At 35.6% G+C, this 19,941-nt stretch overlaps 1 protein-coding gene across 2 annotated transcripts in view; it reads right to left on the bottom strand.

The window, feature by feature from the left end:
* kank4 (KN motif and ankyrin repeat domains 4) overlaps window positions 1–19,941 on the bottom strand; it is a 43,542-nt gene that overhangs the window by 18,592 nt on the left and 5,009 nt on the right. The window contains exons 1-2 of one of the 2 annotated variants that reach the window (XM_052559452.1): window positions 4,195–4,323; window positions 3,102–3,180 (exon numbers count right to left, since the gene is read on the bottom strand). The exons of the other annotated variant lie outside the window; for it this stretch is intronic. Of the exons in view, the coding sequence (XP_052415412.1) occupies window positions 3,102–3,148 (47 nt within the window). The 5' untranslated portion in view covers window positions 3,149–3,180; window positions 4,195–4,323. Of the gene's footprint in view, window positions 1–3,101; window positions 3,181–4,194; window positions 4,324–19,941 lie in introns of those variants that run through there. 2 annotated transcript variants of the gene reach the window in all.

Genomic DNA, 19,941 nt, shown 5'->3' on the forward strand with positions numbered 1-19,941 from the left:
CTATACAGAAGGAAAAAAAAAAACAGTACACCAAAATAATGGTAAGACTGAATTCATACTATTTGAAAAAATAAAAGTACGCTAAATGTACCTGGATGGCCTACTACTTCTACAAAGGATCCAGGGTGCATTCAATATACTGTTTATGTTTATTTTCATGTCTTTCTTTCTTCAGTCGCAAAGAAATAACATTTTCTGAGGAAAATATTCAAGGATGTTTTGGACTTTAATGGAGGCCCAATGGGTTTAAGGTCTAAACTGCAGCTTCAAAGTGCTGTACACGATCCCAGCTGAGCAATATGGCAAAAAATAGCTAAATGATTGGTCATTTTCAAAATAAATTAATATTTATAGACCTTTTAACCTCAAACTCTCTTGCATTAGCTCTGTGATGTGCATGTGCGATTTCACGCATTATGTAATCACGTTGCAAAGGACACATGCAGTTAGTTCTTCGCCTGTGCACGTTGTTTTACCTTGTGTGTGTGTGTTTGTCTATATGTATGTATGTATGTGATTCTTTGACTTCATTTGTAACTATTTTTGAACAGAAACTACTTCATCTGAAATGTAAAATGTTTATTGAGTTGTAATATAAAATCAATATCACACTCACAATAATTTATGTTTATGTCAGAAGTGTGCTCTGATTTCCTCTCTAATGTTCACGATCATTTCCCACACTTTTCTTTCCCAGTAGCTCAACTCTGTTCTGGTCCTCTGTTCTTTTCTGCTCTGTTCCCATCTAATGGCAATAAACAGATAGTGAGTGGGCTGTCTGACAGGAAGCAAAAGCTTGCTGCAATCCCCCTCCATCATTAAAGGTTCTAGATCTACACAAATGGCTCTGCAAAGCTTCATATATCTGGAGGAGGCAGAGAACACACAACATCTGTCCTACTGAGATGAGAGGAGGCCCGTAGAGAACAGTGCTGGAATGAAGGTTAGACCACCAGTGAGAAAATGTGTCCTGTTCAATATAAACTTACCAATGATGAGCAGCACAGACACTCTCATACATATGAAAACAGATGCTAATATTTTAATTAAGTGTCAATATATTTAATTTATTTGAATGAATTACCTGATATGCTATTAAAATTAAATTAATTCTGTTGAAATATCTACTGTATGTACAAATCAGGAGGTATGATCAAATGTTTTAATTTTCTGTGTGTTATTTTTATACTGTACAGCTAATATGAAATAACATATGCATTCCATTTTTTCCCATTATATTATATTATATTATATTATATTATATTATATTATATTATATTATATTATATTATATTATATTATGGACAGATTCTTACTATTAACTATTAACTAGTTTCTTCTTAACATGCATATTACTGGCATAATGGCTGATTACTAGTACTCATAAAGCACATATTAATGCTTTGTTCTGCATGACCAAATTTTAGATGCCTCAATCCTACCCATACCAATTTAACAACTACCTCATTAACTATTAATAAGCAGCAAATTATGAGAGTTTGAGGCAAGTCATAGTTAATATTTAGTTAACAGTGAGAACTGGTCCCCAAACTAGTGTGTGACTATTATATTATATTATATTATATTATATTATATTATATTATATTATATTATATTATATTATATTATATTATATTATATTATATTATATTATATTATATTATATTATATTATATTATATTATATTATATTATATTATATTATATTATATTATAGTTTTTATTGATTATTATTATAAAGATAAGACATGATGTAATCATTAATATTATATATTAATTTACAATATATTATTACTTGTACCAATTAACATATTAACCGGACTATTTTAATAACGAATGCATATTGACAAAGATGCACACATTTAAATGATTACTTCCCGTTTCAAAAGATAGAAATAATGGCCTTAGTTAACCTTTCAACCATAACATTATTTGGTTGGGTAAATGAGTGAAAACAAATAACCAGAAGAGAATGTGCGAGAGGAGAGAAAAAGAGCTTTCATTATGGATTTGAAGAAAATGTCAATACATTATTCAGTCATACCCTGTTTGCAACGCTAGAAGCAGACGAGTCCGAAATTCTCATTAGTACTGGATTACAGAGCGAGAAGCAACACACTAAGCTGAGAGGAAGAAACAGAGACGGTAAATGTCTAACTATTCAGAAACGCAATGCATTTCAAAGGTGTTTTCTCAGAGGTGCAGACAGAAAACACTGAAGAGAAGGGGGAAGGGATGGACGGATACAGGGAGATGACAGAGAGCGGCTGGCGACAGAGAGGAGGGGGGTTATTGAGCTCCAGCAAGTGACAGCCAGCTCTGTCTGTATGGATCATTCACATCCCACGGGATCCACAACAGCAGACACATACATATGGCCAGATTTCTACAGAGATAAAACCGATGCCCCATACTGATAATCATTTACAAATGCCAAACATGTTCTAAGCTGTAAGAGTACAACACATGGTGAGAGCCAGACTAATCCACATTTTATACAAATATTAATCACCCAGTGGCTCACCTGTTTTTGCGATCGCTTTCAAAATGCACGCACACACACAAATCAAAACAAATGCACAATAGTCTCATTAGATCCTGCCTTCCTTCCGTCTTCCAGGAGGCTCCAGAAAAACAGCCCTACTTCAGTGCATCAGGAAGCTCTCCACACTATGTACTCAAAGAATTACATTAAGCAAGGTCTTATGCACACATTCACACACACAGACAAATAATGGAGAGGAGATGAGCTGGCTAAATGCCTGAGAGGAAAAACGAGCTCGGCAGTTATTCCTGCACTGCAGTAAAAGCAGCAACAGAGCCATTTAAAAACCCAGCGACACAGTCCAAGCATACATGTATTGCACAGATTCATACATGCACAAGAAAAGACAGAGAGCGCTATGACAGGCTGAGATTCTCACCTGCACTAACGTGCTACATGCCTCCTAGAGCGTATGAGAGTGTGTGCATCATCGTGAGAGATGGGAAACGATAGAGGGACAGAAAAAAGGAAAAAAAGACAGATATGGAGAGGGAGAGGGAGAGGGAGAAACAGAGACAGCCCCAGAGTGACAGACGGGGGGAAGGAATTCCTCTTACCTAGCATGTGCTGTGAATGCTGCTCCCCTCCCGTCTACCAAAAACATGCAACCCTCCCTTCCTTTCTTTGAACTTCAATCTGATAATGCAAGAGGGGGGAAAGGGGGAAGATGGATTTCATTGCATTGTGAAAAAGGGATAGAGAAAAAAATAAAATAAAAAATATTTATTTGACAATTTTCTTTTAAATGTTTTTAAAGTATCTTATGTTCACAAACGCTGCATTTATTTGATAAAAAATATTTGTGAAATAATTTTGAAATATTTGAACATTTGAAATAACTTTTTTCTATTCTAATATATTTTAAAGTCTATTAGAAAATCATTCTATTATGCTGATTTATTTCTCTAGTAACATTTATTATTATCAATGTTGCATGTCAGTATATCAATGATATATATTTTTGCATTCATTTAAAAAAAGAAATGGCTTACTGTCCCCAAACTTCATTTTAATTTAAAATAAAAAAGCTTTGACTTCGAGTATCGCAGAAATAAGAAAGACAACAATTGTTTTCAATGAACATATTTTGAATTAAACGCTGCATTTTTTGTGTGCAATTAATTTTTTTTCAAGACTATGAAAAAACTAAGACTATAGTTCACGCAAAAATTAAAATTCTGTCATTAATTACTCATCATTGGTGTCTATGGAGGGTCAGATAGCTCTCAGATTCCATCAAAAATATCTTAATTTGGCTTCCGAAGATTACGAATGTTACGAATGTCTTACAGGTTTGAAACAACATGAGGGTGAGTAATTAATGACAGAATTCATTTTTGGGTGAACTAACCCTTTAATGTATCAATAAGTTTTTAATTTGCCAACAGGATATTAAAAATAAGCATAATTTAAGACATATCATCTGTTTATTAAAATGGTGAATTAAACATATCTTGTTAAAGATGTTCAGATATATTAATGGAAAACAAGACAATGGAAAGCAATACGTACTGATAAAGAAAATGAGTTTTACAGTGCATAAATACTGGAAAGACAATTTATTTGCCTATTGTGAGATATTGGTCCTAGAGGAAAAGAAAAATGAGTCAGAAAAAGCTGTGTGAGAAAGTGAGAAAACAGTCCTCATACTCTTTTGAATGTTCCATCCACTTCTGCAGTAACTCCCCGTGACCCTCCTTTTGACAGAGACCATCTGAGAATTGAACTGGCGATGACCGGAGCCTCCAATGAAATTACCCGTGTTACTTACTTACTCACCCTCTTCCTCTTGTGTTATTTTTCCCACTTTTTTATTGCTGAAGTTAACGTCCCTTCCTCTCTCCCTGTGGCCCCATAATATATCAGAATATATCAGAATTGTGGCGGGAGCAGTGTAATCATTGGAACTGGGTGGAGGTTAACTATTAACAATGCTACACCAGATCTCCACCACAACTTATCTTCTCACAACACTTGTGCCTCAGCCAGTGCTGCTGCTCAACTGTTGAGCTACCTGTACATGCTACATTAGCATTCAGGGCTCAACAAAAATCATTGTGGGCTTAAAGAAAATTCTAGCATAATTTACTCACCCTCGTTCAATCATTACAATGCCTTTTGACTTCATATCTTCTGTGTAACAAAATAAATGAAAATGAAACAAATAGCAAAATTAAAACACATAAGATTGGTTTCTATGACTTTCTGACTTATATTTCAGTTCTTTTGAAGCCATATGATAGTTTTGTATGGGAGCAGACTGAAATTTAAGTTAATGTTCACTGCAAAATTATGACATCTCTTTAGCATGTCCATGAGGGTTCTAGAGATGAGTAGCAATGTCAAGTACTTGAATAAAACATTTATTTGAGTCAGATGTTTTGGTTCTCAAAAATGGTGGTTGAATCATTTACAAATACAAATGATTTGGTTCTTGGCCTCATCATCAGACAGTTGCAACACTTAAAATCTCACCGGAAGAAAATATTTTTCAAACAATTAAAGTAATTCACCCCCAAAATGAAAAAGTTGTCATCAAATACTCACCCTCATCATTTTTGTCCAGACACTTAAAGAGGTCATGTGATGCGATACAATTTTTTCCTTTCCTTTCTGTTACAAGATCTTGGTGCATAAAGAAGATTGCAAAGACTAAAGTCTCAAATCCAAAGAGATATTCTTTATAAAAGTTAAGAGTCAACCATTCCTACCTAAAATGGCATGTTCTAATGCCCCCACATTTCTACGTCACGATGAGCTAAGATTTGCATAGCAGCGCCTAAATGTTCATGCAAAGAAATACGGCGTAACTTTTATTCTCGCTGTTGCCGCCGTCACCATGTTGTGGAGATGCTGTGTGTTTCATAGTGAAAACGAAGCTACTTTGTTCGGCCTTCCAAAAGAGGACACAACTAGAAATCAGTGGTTAAGCTTTATTTACAACACTGCTCCAGAACAGTTCCACCCAAATATTCAGATGTGTGTAGCACATTTTACGGAGGATGAGGACTGTTTCCTGTGAAAGTAGGCTACAATGCCGATTTCTTTCTTTCTTTCTTTCAGACTGTTCTTTCCAGAACCGATCAGTCAGATGCTTCTGACTCACAGCTTGTTAGTACGTTTTCATATTTAAAGAATTTGCCACTGATGATTCAAATGTGTTTTGAGCAGTGAAGAGTAGAGCTTGTATTTTTTTGCTTCTCTGATCGGAAATGCAGACATGGTATTTGCGCAGCACGATATGCAATGCAACGCGTAAAAAGAGTCATTATACTCAGTAATTATGTCCCCGCTGGATGCAACAAATGCATAATCACAGATTATGACCATATTTCACCTGGTCCAAAGTGAGTCATCGGCCAGTATCAGAGCCTAGATTAAAATCAGACTTGAAGAGAGGAGGAGGTGTAGAGCACTCCACATATCAAGCGTACACTGTCAGTGAAATGTACCCTGTAGCCATAAAGTGCTCTTCCTACTTCAGTCCACAGTGGTCTTGCAGACACAAATAAAAGCGAGCATTCAAACATGCATACAAAACACTCACCCACGTATTCTCACTCTCTCTGATGCATCTTTGAGGCAGACAAACTCACGTTCACTCTTCCACACACACACAAAATTGATTTTTAGATCTACTGAGAGGCCATGTCTGGCATTTATTCTGTATTGTGAGTTCCAGCTGATCTTTTAAGCAGTTAAATAAAAGTCTGAATCTTTGCTCCTGCAGTTCTTTTGACTGTCTCTTGGCTGAATTAGAGGAAAACGTCTTTAAACACACTCCAATCCCCTACATTTTACACGCGAGCTAGCTCTCAGTCAATGGCACACAAACATGCACACACTCATTAGCGTGGTTGTTGGCTGTGGGTCTACAGTGAGCAAGAGTGAGCATATAAGCAATCCATATCAGTACTGTTCATAAAATAGGTCACATAAATACACCACGCCAAAACAACCATCTTTATCAGCCATAAAAGCAGACGACTTTACACAGCGCAGAGCTGTGTACACACACTTGAGAAACTTATGGCCCTATTTATTATTTCAAGGTCCTGTAAAGCTGCAGGATATCATATCAGCCCTAACATATGTCAGACTCACATATTTGCACAGTTTACAGCATATTTTTCTATGTATAGTGTTAATAGTCTCAGATGGCATGCCCACAGACTGCCCAGAGCCTGTTTATTCACTGAATTACTGAATTAAGGCTGTGAAATACTCTGGACTTACTACTTTTAGTCAGGCAGAAATTATGAGCACATTCTCTGCTGGCTTTTTTTTGTGTGTGTTGTGTGTGTGTGTGTGTGTGTGTGTGTGTGTGTGTGTGTGTGTGTGTGCGTGTGTGTGCGCGTGTGCGTGCGCGTGTGCGTGCGTGTGTGTGTGTGTGTGTGTGTAATTATTTTCATGTATTTATTTATTTCATGACGATCTGCTATCTTAGTATCATCTGTTTTAAAACAATTGTCAGTAAGAAATTGAAAGAAATGGCATGCAGCCATTTTTCTTCCAAATTTGAAGAATGTTTCAATAACGAAAGTCAAATGGGGTCCAAAACAACATTGAACCCTATACTGACTTTTATTATATGTGCTGAAAAACATTGAGAAAATGTAATTCTATCTTCTTTTGTGTTCTGCAGAACAAAAAAGGCTTTGGATGATGGTCAGTAAATGATGACAAAACTGACATTTTTAGGTGAACCAAGCCATTAATACTGCATAATAGCTGTTATCTTAGTATATTTAGTTCCATTATATACTGTATGAAAATAAAAGTAATGATCTAACAATATCCAGTATAAAGTGGTGAAATCAGAGACATACTGTAAGAGCCATTATGGAGGCAAAACCTTCACCTCTTGTGCAAATAATATGAATAAAATGCAACAGTAAGCAACAACGGATAGTGATCTAAGCCAAGACAAACATCTTTTCTCTAGGAGAAACGCCAGCCTCCTGCAAAGAAAATTGATGCAGGCTGCACATGTTCCCTGTAAAAACATGAGTTCAGTAAACACTATGTAAATTGTTCTAACAATTTCAAGAGCCCTGAAGAAATTATTTTTTTTTTAAACTCTTATTAGTCGCTGAAAATATTATGAAATTATCAATTCTTTATTCAATTCTTTAGAACATGCAAGGGGGGGGGGGGGGTATGTACTGTAAGACTGAGGGTGGGCCGGACGGTGGGTGGGGTGTCATTTTCCAGTGGGTGGGGTGCCAACATCACGATTATTTTAGCTGATAATTTCCATTTAGACATTTATGAGGACATTGTAATCTACCTTTTATCAACATATAATTAAAATGTTTCAGATAAATCAAGTAACCAAAATGATTAAACTGCTCAACTTTCTGAAGAAACTTAAAAATGTGTTAACTACAGTGACAACACACTGAGCCGTGAAAGCCCTCCGCTGGCTTTAACCACAATCCTGTATCAAATTCTGCTCTCTCCTTAAGGCTTCACTGCACATTGGCATCTGTGTCATGTGGCTCTCTCAAGGCATGAGAGGAACTGATGTTAATGCTCACGCAATGTGAAGTGAGTTATGTGAGCATTGCTGTAGATTAGATTACAAATTATATGGCATTATTCATCATCTGCAGTAAACCTCAATATCCCCCTTGGGTGGAGTGAGGGTGACCAAACTATTTAACAGATCAAATGCTTCCACATCAAAAAAAGCATCAAATGTGTTCTGTTTACTGAGGCTCTGGGATATTGCAGGATTGGAAGTAAATATAATTACCTTTGACAAAAGAGTAGTTAATAGTTAATGTCAACAACCAAAAAAAAAAAAAAAAATATATATATATATATATATATATATATATATATATATATATATATATATATATATACGTATATACATGCTACAGTGTTTCAATGTTTTAAAATATTTCATATATAAAAGTCATAAAGGGGACAAACTGAACACAAGCCATTAAATTATGGAAATAGTTGCAAGCATGTTCTAGTACACCCCCCCAAAAAAATTCAAGACATTGTAAAAGAGCATAACAGGACCCCTTTAACATACACTTGTTGTCACCTACTGGCGGTCTTAATTTCCCATTTCGACTATTTTCTATTTCATGTTTTCAATTATTTCAAATATCAGTGTTCAACGTTTTATGTTAAAAACAAAACATTATGCCTATAAACTTTATACACTACTGATCGATCCTACCATATAACAGTGAAAACACAGAAAGCCAGAAGATGCCATCAACGAAGGGGAAACATTGTCTCATAAATGAAGGAAGATTTCTGTCAGTGGCAGGGAAAGAGTTAAGAAAAGTATCAAAATGTTAGCACAACATTTTATACTTCATTTACAAAAAATATTTATACATCATTTTGAAAAGTTCATTTTAGTTTTATGTTAGTAGGATGTCTTTCTAATGTGTTTTAAATGTTAGTACTTACAACTCAGATGTTTCAGAGAACATTCAATAGTGATGTCTCCATAATGTTTGCAAAATGATCAAATGATAAAATCAAACGTTCACACATATTTCGCATAATAAAATGTGAAATACATGATAAATGAAAACCATACTTGTTCTAAAATCAGTTCAAAATATCAAACATATTTTATATCCTCCGATTGGATGGAATCACAGTCTGATGCAAAAAAAATGTAGTCTGACCATCATACACTATGCAATTATCTAGGAAATTTGTCGACTCAAATCTGCAGACTGGCTCTGATGTCTGGCAACTGTGTGGAATCATTCAAACTGTGACTCAAGGGAAAAGTCATGTACTGTATTTCAGCCTTAAAAACATATTTTGGTTTGCTGGGATGCCCCTTAAATGAGAGCTATAACAATCTCAAGATTGTCAAGGGAGGAAAAAAGGAACTCTAGAACATGACTAACACAGACTAACAGAAAAAAAAAAAGAGAATAAAAGGCAAGAAGATATGAACTAGAAAAACCATGAACAACTTACACAATAATCAAGCGATTGAGAAAGGAGAAGGAAAGACATTGCTTCTGGTGAAATGGATTTAGATGGAGAGAGAAAGTCGGCTGAAAGTTGTTTAATTCTTAGGTATTATCACGGATGAAGAGGGGAGCAAGCAAAAAGGTAAAATGTGCTTGTGGGAAAGGCAGGAGCTGAGGGAGGTGTGTAGGGCAGAGTGTGTGATAAAGTGAGCTTTGAACGTGTTTCCTGGGGAAGAGTGCAGTGTGAGAAAGACTGATAAGAACCTCAAGCTGTTTGTGTTCAAACTGCCATATCTGGAGCAGACCAGTATACAGACTAATGGAAACATCTGAGAAAGAGAGAGAGACCACAACAATACAAATGTGTGGCCCTGTTAAGGGTTTAGTCATAAGTAATTGGCACGGAAAAGAGGCAGTCAGTATCATAGAAATGTGGCTTGGTTAAGATTTATGAAAAAACATGTTCCACTGCTCTGCATGATACTTCACTGAAGGCAAAAGAAGTCAAATGAATTATTTTACACAATAGGAATACACTGACTCACACAAACATGTTTGTCAATGCATTTGAAAGTCGAGACAGACCATGCTGTTAAAAATATTACATTAATAAAATAATTGGTCAGCCCAAAAGATAGAGCTTCCCAAATTCATGACACTGGGATGTTCAAAAATAGCAATGTTTTGATAGTGTCTCAGACTTTACTTTTCTCATTAATTTTGCATGGTCTTTGAAACTCGTACTAAAATGTCCACGCTTGGGAAGACAAAAGAGCTGGAAATTAGAATCCAGTCTGGGGTCACCATGGGCTTAGGAGGCACATGAAGCGATGGGTATTGATTATGATGGGTAGTGGCAAGCATCTACAACATACCCCTACCCATCCCCATTTATAATGGAGGTCATGCCATTCTGTAGCATATCATTTTACAATTCGTCTATACAAACAGATGAGACCACAGTAAGAAAGCACTGAGGGATGAATGACTTAAAACAAACTGTGCCCACTGACAGCAGTGTTTATTTCCATACACTGCCTGGCTTGTTTTTGCACCTGACACACTAAAGTAGTGTGACACACTAAATGCAAATCAAGTAACAGCAAAATCAAGGCCACTGCATGCAATTTGCATGACACGATTCTCCAATTTCAAGTCTGCTGTCAAGCTTACTTTACACAGAAGAAAAATACAAAAAAATAAAATTATATATATATATATATATATATATGTGTGTACATACATACATACATACATACATAAAAGAATGGTTATATAAAAGCAGTTATGAATAATTTTGACTAGGGATTCATAAAGTTGCATTTACTGCCGCTCTGTGAAATTTCACAGACAAAATCCAGTCAATCAATACGAATCTGCACAGTTGAGAGGTTCACATGAGTGACATGACATGTGACCCATACTCAGAATTAGTGCTCTGCATTTAACTCATCCTAAGTGCACACACACACACAGCAGTGAATACACACATACCATGAACACACACGCGGAGCAGTGGGCAGCCATTTATGCTGCGGCGCTCGAGGAGCAGTTGGGGGGTTCGGTGCCTTGCTTCAAGGAAACCTCAGTCGTGGTATTGAAGGTGAGAGAGAGACAGTGCTGTACATTCACACCCCCCACCTACAATTCCTGCCGGTATGGGTCTCGAACCCACAACCTTTGGATTACGAGTCTGACTCTCTAACCGTTCGTTTTCGCTCATGGTCCTACATGTCATTCACATTACTTCACATTCACAATTGTTTAGCCTAATGTGACCATCTTAAGATACAGGTTTTTGCACAAATGTTGTGCAGTTGTTTATACAATTCACTACTGTGTTTGACTGAAGATGAGAAAAGGCAAAAGAGAAAGAAAGAAAACAGACTCTTTCTTAATCTCCTAAATGGACAGGCTCTGTTTTGTGTGTACAAGGCACATTCTGGAACTCTACAGATCTGCTGCTGGGGGCTGTTTGTGCTCTGCTGCTGAGGATGTGGCCAAATTGCTCCCACTATCAATAATCATGAGTTTCCCAGCCAGGCATGTGTGTGGGGCTCTCAGCACAAAGCCTCTGAATATGTTCAATGGATTAACCCTATTTTTACTGCCCCTATGTATTTTTTTTATAGTTTTTTTTTTTTACATGTATGGTTTATTGTTGTTTTACTGATGATTATTATACTCTGCATCCAATTAAAATGTTTTAGGCGAAAAGCAGTAAAATTGCAGTATTTGCAGTTTTTTTTTTTGTGATAAATGAGTGAATGTGCATGGCGTTTAGTTATTAGAGACTGAGCACAAATGGGTTCCACTTTCTTTTGTGTGAATGAGATTTACATTAGAGATATCCATCTCAAAACAATATCTGCCAAATCACTGAATGAATTTATCTTGCACAGTAACAAAATATTATGTTTAGAGCATAGCTATTTAATGGATCCCACATGGGTAAACAGACATGTGTTTTTATTGCATTTATTTATTCAGACAAAAAAAAGATATACAGGCTGATGGGTTGCAGATTGCTCAGCATAAACAGAAACCATCTATAGTCCTCTAATCATGTCTTAGAAAGACAGAAAAACAAATAGACAAAATGATGAGAAGTCGAGAAATCCCGACAATGTATTCAAAAACAAATTTAAAAAACATATGACCAGATAAGAGTTTCTTGCCTTACAGAATGAATGGCAGCAACAGTCTATGCAGAATATACTTTACATGCATGCTATGTCTGTCCTCAATTGATTTTCATTCATGTCATGAAGGTGAGAAAAGGGATAATTTGAAGTATTTTTTTATTTATTTTAATTTAATTTAATTTTTTTATATAATTGAGATATATTAAGTCAGAATTAAGAGATTTAAACTCATAATTGTGAGACAAAAAATAAAAATAAAAGTATTGCAGGACATTAACTTGCTATTCTGAGAAAAAAAGAGCTGTGAGATTTCTGACTCACAATTAAGAAAAGTCAGAATTGTGAGGTAAACAAAGAAGAATTGTGAGATAAAAAAGTAGCAATTACCTTTTTTATTTTTTATTCCATGGTGGAGAGCTGGAGACCAAAAAATGCAAGATGTAAGCTCACGGTTTTAAGATATTTTGTATAATGTTGGTAACCAACTTTCATGACACAATTATTTTTCTTCTTTCTTTCTTTCTTTCTTTCCAAGTATAATACATGGAGCTATGCATATATATATATATATATATATATATATATATATATATATATATATATATATATATATATATATATATATATATATATAAACAATAATTCTTATGTTAATGTATTTATTTATTAATATAGAATAAGCTGGATAATGAATAGTCGGTGGTCATTATTGTAAAGTAAACATTACAATGCAATACTGACTGTTTGACTGTTTCCAGTTTTATTTCTCATATAAAAATATGGCAGGCAGATTTGTATTGAGTCACTATGGAGAGATGCTTTGGGCCGCACACACAAGGGTGAGGGTGGGATAATGAATGTGTGTGAGAAATGGGACTGTCACTCTCCTGAGATAAAGATGCTCTCAAGAAATGCGACCTGATGTCAACAGATGAAGAGAGGTGTATGTGTGTGAGGGCAAACTCATATGTTGTTTGGCCCATTTTTCCATCCCTCTGCATGATTTACTTCTTGACAGGATACTGCTGTTTTCCAGTCCATTCCACAATAACTTACTGTCACTCTTTCCCTCATTCCCAAGATATGTTTCCCTGTGCTCTATCTGCTCCTCTCAAACCCTTACAGTCTATCCATTACATTCAGAGTGGGAATACTAACTGAAATAACATAGTTAAAGGGACAGTTCACTCAAGAATGAAAATTCTGCCATCTTTTACTCGCATGCATAGTTAAAGGGATAGTTCATCCCCCAAAAAGGATATTATGAGAAATGCCTCAGTGTTAATTTTGTGTTAGTTAGTTAGTTAGTTAGTTGATGCACATTCTTTTAAACACTGATAGCTAGAGACAGTCTGCTGCTTATGGGATTTGGTGAAAGAAATGTGAGTAAAGAATGGCCCCTGAACTGTTGCCATTGCATCATCCTACCTTTCACCAATAGAAACATGAACTTATACATACACACTCACAGAGAGAGAGAGAGAGAGAGAGAGAGAGCGAGAGAGAGCGAGAGAGAGAGATAAACAAGCAGCTGCAAACAAGCAAGAATGCTCATATAGAAATGCGATGACAGACAAGTGAAGCCCAGGTCCACTAGGTCTCATAAAATGTACCAACATGTATCTCTAAGCCCTGGGCACTAAGAAAAGGGCAAATAGAAAAAGTACAACACAAATATACAAACATACAGACTTTTGCAAAAATGCTGACAGATAGGGTTGCACACACTCATAAAAAAATTAATATTTGTCAGAAATGTCATATTGTATTTTTGAAACGCTTCATTCAGCACTTTGATGGCAGTTTTGAAAAATACAGCAGTCCAAAAGTATGCCTACAGGAGGCAAAACAATGATTCGGTTAAAAGCCTTCCATATATGCTCTGCTCCGTATAGGCAGTTTCATCGATTGAGAACTTTTTATATGACTTACTACTTGCTACTTTTCAGACTTGCAAATTTGCTGTCAACAGAATCAATCTCAAAACGCTGCATGCTCTCTTGTGAGCCTCTCGCAATTATGAGAGAGAAAGAGTGAAAGAGAAAGTGAATTGATTTTCCCCTCTTTGCAAGTGGGAGTCATTTATCTCTTTTTGGTAGCTCTTGGATGTCAGTGGACATTTGCACTGCTAGTGGTGCAGTACATAAAGGATTGAAGTGTCTGATAAAGCTTACACATGAATTTTTACCAATAGCTATTAAAACTATATGTACCAGATATAGTCTATAGGGTGTTATAACACAACTACTAAAATTCCTAACAAAACATGCATTAGATGTGAATGTTTTAATGCTTAAAATGGAAGGTCGTGTCGCTCAGATTAGATACAGTAGTGGGGGTGGTTACACAGCTTTTTACCTTCTAGCATTGTGGGAAATAAGAACCTGGTTACATTTCAGTGGGCAACACACAATACCTCTCGGGGGATCTAAAATATTTTAATGGCTAGAGATTCAGCTTAATGTTTTCTTCTTCTGCAGAGAGATTTTTCTAATAAACCAGAAACATTTTTCTTGCCTACAGATGTTGGTTAAAGTGTTCAAGTTAATTAACGCATATAGCTTTATTAGCAAAAAATTGCTCACATTCCTGTGAAAGTGTACTTGGCTTTTTATATATTAATATGCTTCTAGACACGTTTTAATGTTACTTTTTGAAAAATGAGGCCTGGCATTTCTACACATTTCTACAAAGCTGGAACCGTAACTTTCCCTCTTTGACCCACAGCTCACAGGCTTTGGCTTCCTCCTCTTCCAGCAGACAAGCAGCAATGTGTTTATTCTTTGATCTGCCTACTTCATCTCTTTCATTTTTTCTTTCCCTCTTTTTTTCCCCCATCTTGGCTATCCTTATTTTTCCAAAAGCTGGAAGCTTCCAGAAGGGAATCTCTCAGATCAGAGGCGTGAGAATATTTAAGAAGTAACAGCTTAGAAAAACAGATCAAGTTTTTAAAGGAATCCTCTCCTACACCTGGCACCATTTCACTTACAACTTGAACTTGAAGTGCTCTCTGTTATCAGTAAATGGCATGTTTGGTATATCTGGAAATGTGATAACATACTTGCTGGAAAAGAGTCTGGATAATTCCCGCATTGGACATGTCTGAGGAAAATACTTGATCTGTCCTCTCATAACTCCTGATGATAGATAAAAAAGAAAGCAGGAGGAAGAAGAAGAAGAAAAAAGAAAAGGCCACATGAAATGCAAAACTTCTCCAGCTTAAGAGGAAATAACAGAGTACAGTATGAGTTCCCAAGGTCACATTCGTGTAGTGCGGCCCTTCTCTAAGGATCTGTGGGCAAGGCTCCTATTCCATTTCCGCTGATGGTGAAATATCTGATCATTACGTCTCCGAAGGAAAAAATAAAACCACTGACCAAACACTGAACTGTGGTTTATAAGACTGTAAGGATACAGCTGCACAGCAGATTTATGTAAAAATGCATATTCAATGAACATACAAGCACTCTGAGAAATCAAATTTGAAAACACAGAAAAACAAACAAAACAATGACCAAGATCTTGTTATGGTCTTCCTGCAGTGATTATATATACTCAAAAATATGACAACATAAAATCATTAAATATTTTAACACTTAAATAAGGAGGACTGTGGTTCAGATTTTTCATAGAATAAAATCTATAGGGGAACTAATTTTTTTTTCTTTTTTTTTTTTTCAAAAGGAGAGGTACTATTCTCAGCCACAGAGGAAAGCCTATGTTAACATGCTGTAAACTATACTTTTTTCATGCACTGGCATTGTCAGCTATTTTCTAGTTGACATTGTTTTAACCAGTGGGTTCAAGCCATGGGAAGCTGCTTGTTTCTAATTTCACAATTACACCTTGCTTAAAATAGAAACTATCATCATGTTCCTAAACTGTAGGCGTAACACCAGGGGGGCAGGGTTTCATATTTTTTTGAAGCACCCCTGGGCGCCGCCATTGGCTAGCGGACCTCCACCTGCTGTTAGCATTCCATTGACTCCCATTCATTTTGGCGTCACTTTGACAGCAAATAACTTTACATCTGAGGCGTTTAAAGACTCCATTTGTCCATTAATTATTTCTAAAGTAACACGAAAATGTATAAAAGGCTCCATTACCTTGTATCTTATGTTATGGTCCCGTAGAAACAGTTTTTGTAAAAAATAGGCTAACAATTGCGTCATAACCAGCGACTATCTGTCGCACAGTAGAGAAATTACCATATAGACAGGAGGAGAAGCTCGCAGGCAATCTTTTGCTGTGTATGAGGCTATTGGGGGGGACATGGAGGCATAAAGTCAAGGGAGATAATCATTCAGAGTACTTACCAAAATTTGCTCCTGTTCACGCTCGCCTTCTCTGGAAGATTTGGTGGGTTATTCAGATTTCTCTTGGTACAGCGATTAGAAGACTTACAGGTTGCTCAAATGACATCTACGTCATCAAGCTCAGTTTGAGTCTGCGCAGTACGCTTGATCCCCAGGAAGTGCGTGCTTCTAATTGACTTCATTTTTCTCCGTTGAATCCAATGGGGTCGCTGTGTCCATTTCTTTTAATGTCTATGCGTAACACTGCCCTTTTTCTGAACTTATGGGGAAATTCAAGAGTCATAAGGAGGTCAGAGGTCTGAAGTGTATATATTTTAGGTTAGGCCTAAATTAATAAACATTAATAAATTAACAAGATGGCTTACTGAATCACCAATAATATTTAATAATTATTGATCAGTTTTTCTGACTAATGCACAAAACAAAGAGGAGATGGGTATTTGGCTCTCTTTTTTAATGAATGGCTGCCATTTTACTATTTACAATTTCTTCCTTTCATTTCTTATTCTCATTCTCGCTTGTATAAACAAAACACATGAATTCTATCATTAGCATTGAACACAAAAGTGGTTGGCAAATTATTCTGTCTATTTGTTCTCAAACACAGGCATAAAAGCATGTGTTATTTGTGATCAGGGGTTCAGTTAGCGGTCATCTGCAACAGGAAGCATCTGGCACACTGAGGATATTTCATATTGAAAAGTCTAATACTTTTTCAAAAGGCCAAAGCAGAGCTAGAGGCAATGCAGGACGCTGCATCTATATCTTTCACTCGCTCTGAAATCCAGTGATGCATCTTATTCTTATCAGAGCTGCTCTCTGAAGCAATTTCAGTTCTCCACTTGTGTCGCTATCTGTTTTCTTACTGTTCTTTCCTTCTGTGTCAAATCCATTCTGAATCTCAAACCATCTCAAGCTGCTGTTCTAGATAGCAGAGGTTGGATGAAGGCTTTATTTCAGACAGGAAAGATTTGTTATCTAAATAACACAGACGGATGGTTGGAATGGCAAGAGAAAAGTAGTGAAAAGCAGGCGGCCACATGGTAACCAAAGCTCTGAATTAAAAAACTATTTGTAGTCCTAAATTATAGCTTGAATTCATTTTCTACTAGGTTTTTCTGTTAGATTGTGAGAAAGGGCACGCATTGTATTTTAGGATGTGGCTGAAGCAATAAGATGCATAAAAACATCTTCTTCCTTTTGGACCAAACGTATTTTGCAATCTATACTTCCCTACTTACTTTCTAGAGTTCTGAGTCTGACCAGAAATAACAAGAAAAAAATGTGGTGCTCTTCCTGCTGGATTTCAGATGATACTGGACGCTTGTTATTACTTCAACCAAATATTTATCATGGTTAAAACTTACATTTTAGACTCGATATGGCCAGTTATTTTGTATATTTTTGCTCTACTGACAAAACATAATCCAAAAAAGCCATCTGTTGCACATCGTCAATCACCACACAGACTGACAGAACTATTGTATTGCTAAATTAAAACTGAAAACATAAAACTATTCCTTATAACCCAAATATAAAACACAAGAGCACAATATTCTAAATAAAATAAGCAAAGAATCTTAAAGAGGAACTTTCAAATCCAGAATGGATTTTTCAACAACATTCATGCTGTTTTAGATAGCAAAATCAACCTGGAAATGAAAAAAATATTGTAAGATTTTGTAAGATAATGATTCAAAGGATAGTTCACCCAAACATGAAAACTCTGTCATTAATTAGTCATTCATTAATATTTATGTAATATATATGTAGAGTGATATTTTTCTTTTTTTGGGTGAACTATCCCTTTAATAGATGTGAGGAGAACAATAACCCGATCAGCGGTGGAAGTGTTGGTTGCATCTGCGCAGCTATAAATGTGTATGGCCGTCCCTTAGGATTAGTGTCTAATCAGTTTCAGTGCAGCTTTCCTCTGCATTAATCTAGCAGGATGAGACCACTCTCAGTCAAGCTTTCTGCTTTGCAGAGCAATTAACGTCTCTTCATCACAGCACTATCAATGCTAAATATCAAGCAGTAGAAACACTGAGGTTTCTCAAGTATTGCTCAGTGGGTGATGTCACTCATTTAACAGCTATACAGTATATAATATCAGACATATAAAGGCCAATGCTACATAGTGAGAAAAGATGAAAAAATAAAAGACTGGTAGAGAGAATTAAAATGTCTCTTAGTGATTTTTTTTCTCCTCCACTGCACATCCAAGGAAAAATCTTGCTTCTGCTCTCGGTGCTGGGTAAAAGCCCACTAGAACAACCACCATTGTCTTTGAGTCATAGAGAAGGTTTTCTCAAATTAAAAGAAATGCTTTTGCTGCCTTTGATTGCATTTGCATGAAATATATAGGCCTACTTCAGGTATGAAATATTCATTACCCAAGGGTGCGATGATAATTAAAAATGGGGAAAGGCTGAGGATTAGTCTGCTATGGTAAATTAGAGTGAATAAGAACCGGATGCTTTAAGACATTTTGACCAACTTCAAAGATCATGCAAAGTTTTCTCAACAATATTTATATCTTGCCATAAGCATATGTTGGGAATCAGATATCATCAAACAAGCTTTTAGATTTATACCATGGGTTATACAATGCATGTAAAAGGCAGATAAATTGATTTTGTGGTTACTAAGCCTCAGATTACATTTCAGTGCAGTCAGGAGCAAACCCTAATCACGTTAAATATTAAATCCATCTAGTTTTCAATTAATCATTCAAATTCTTAATTTTTATATTGATATTTCACGTGAACATTTTAGGACTTATCCTAATTTGACTTAAATGTATTAACTAAATCAATGTTTAAAAATAAAAAAACAAAAAATACAAAAAAACTAAACTTAAATACTGTGACAATGTTTCCAGTATTACGATATTGGTGCCCGTTTATTTATAAACACACATATTTTTATATGAAATCATATAATAAAATTTATTTGAACCAAAATGCGTCACAGAGAATTCTGAGAATGTCTTTTTCTTCTTCATGTTTTTCATGTTAAATTGTCTCATTATTATATGGTTTTTACTACCAAAAAAAAATCAATCTAGCAGTATTTTGCAGTAAAATTGCAATGCAATACTAAAACATTTACTGTTTTTATCGCATAAGCTGACTTTTGTTATATACATATAAAAAAAACAATTTTTATAAGATTTTAACAGACTTTTTCTGTTAATAGTACACACATTTTGTAAATCTAAACCAAAAATGGTGTAATAGTTTTAATGAACGTTCTGGAAAACTACTGAAAAAGTAAACTACTCTGTGCCTCCAAAGAACAAAACTTTCAATATATTTTAAATATTTGATGAAAAGCCAGAAACATAACAGATTTTTGTTCTTTAAGATTTAAATACTGACTTGTGAATATTATGTGAAAAGTCTAAGCTGTCAACAGCAGTTTTTTGTGTAAATAACCCATTCCACTGTCATAAATTCAAGCAGCAGGTGT

This window comes from Carassius gibelio, chromosome B6 (assembly GCF_023724105.1).
Source record: "Carassius gibelio isolate Cgi1373 ecotype wild population from Czech Republic chromosome B6, carGib1.2-hapl.c, whole genome shotgun sequence".
In the NCBI taxonomy this organism is placed as follows: Eukaryota; Metazoa; Chordata; class Actinopteri; order Cypriniformes; family Cyprinidae; genus Carassius; species Carassius gibelio.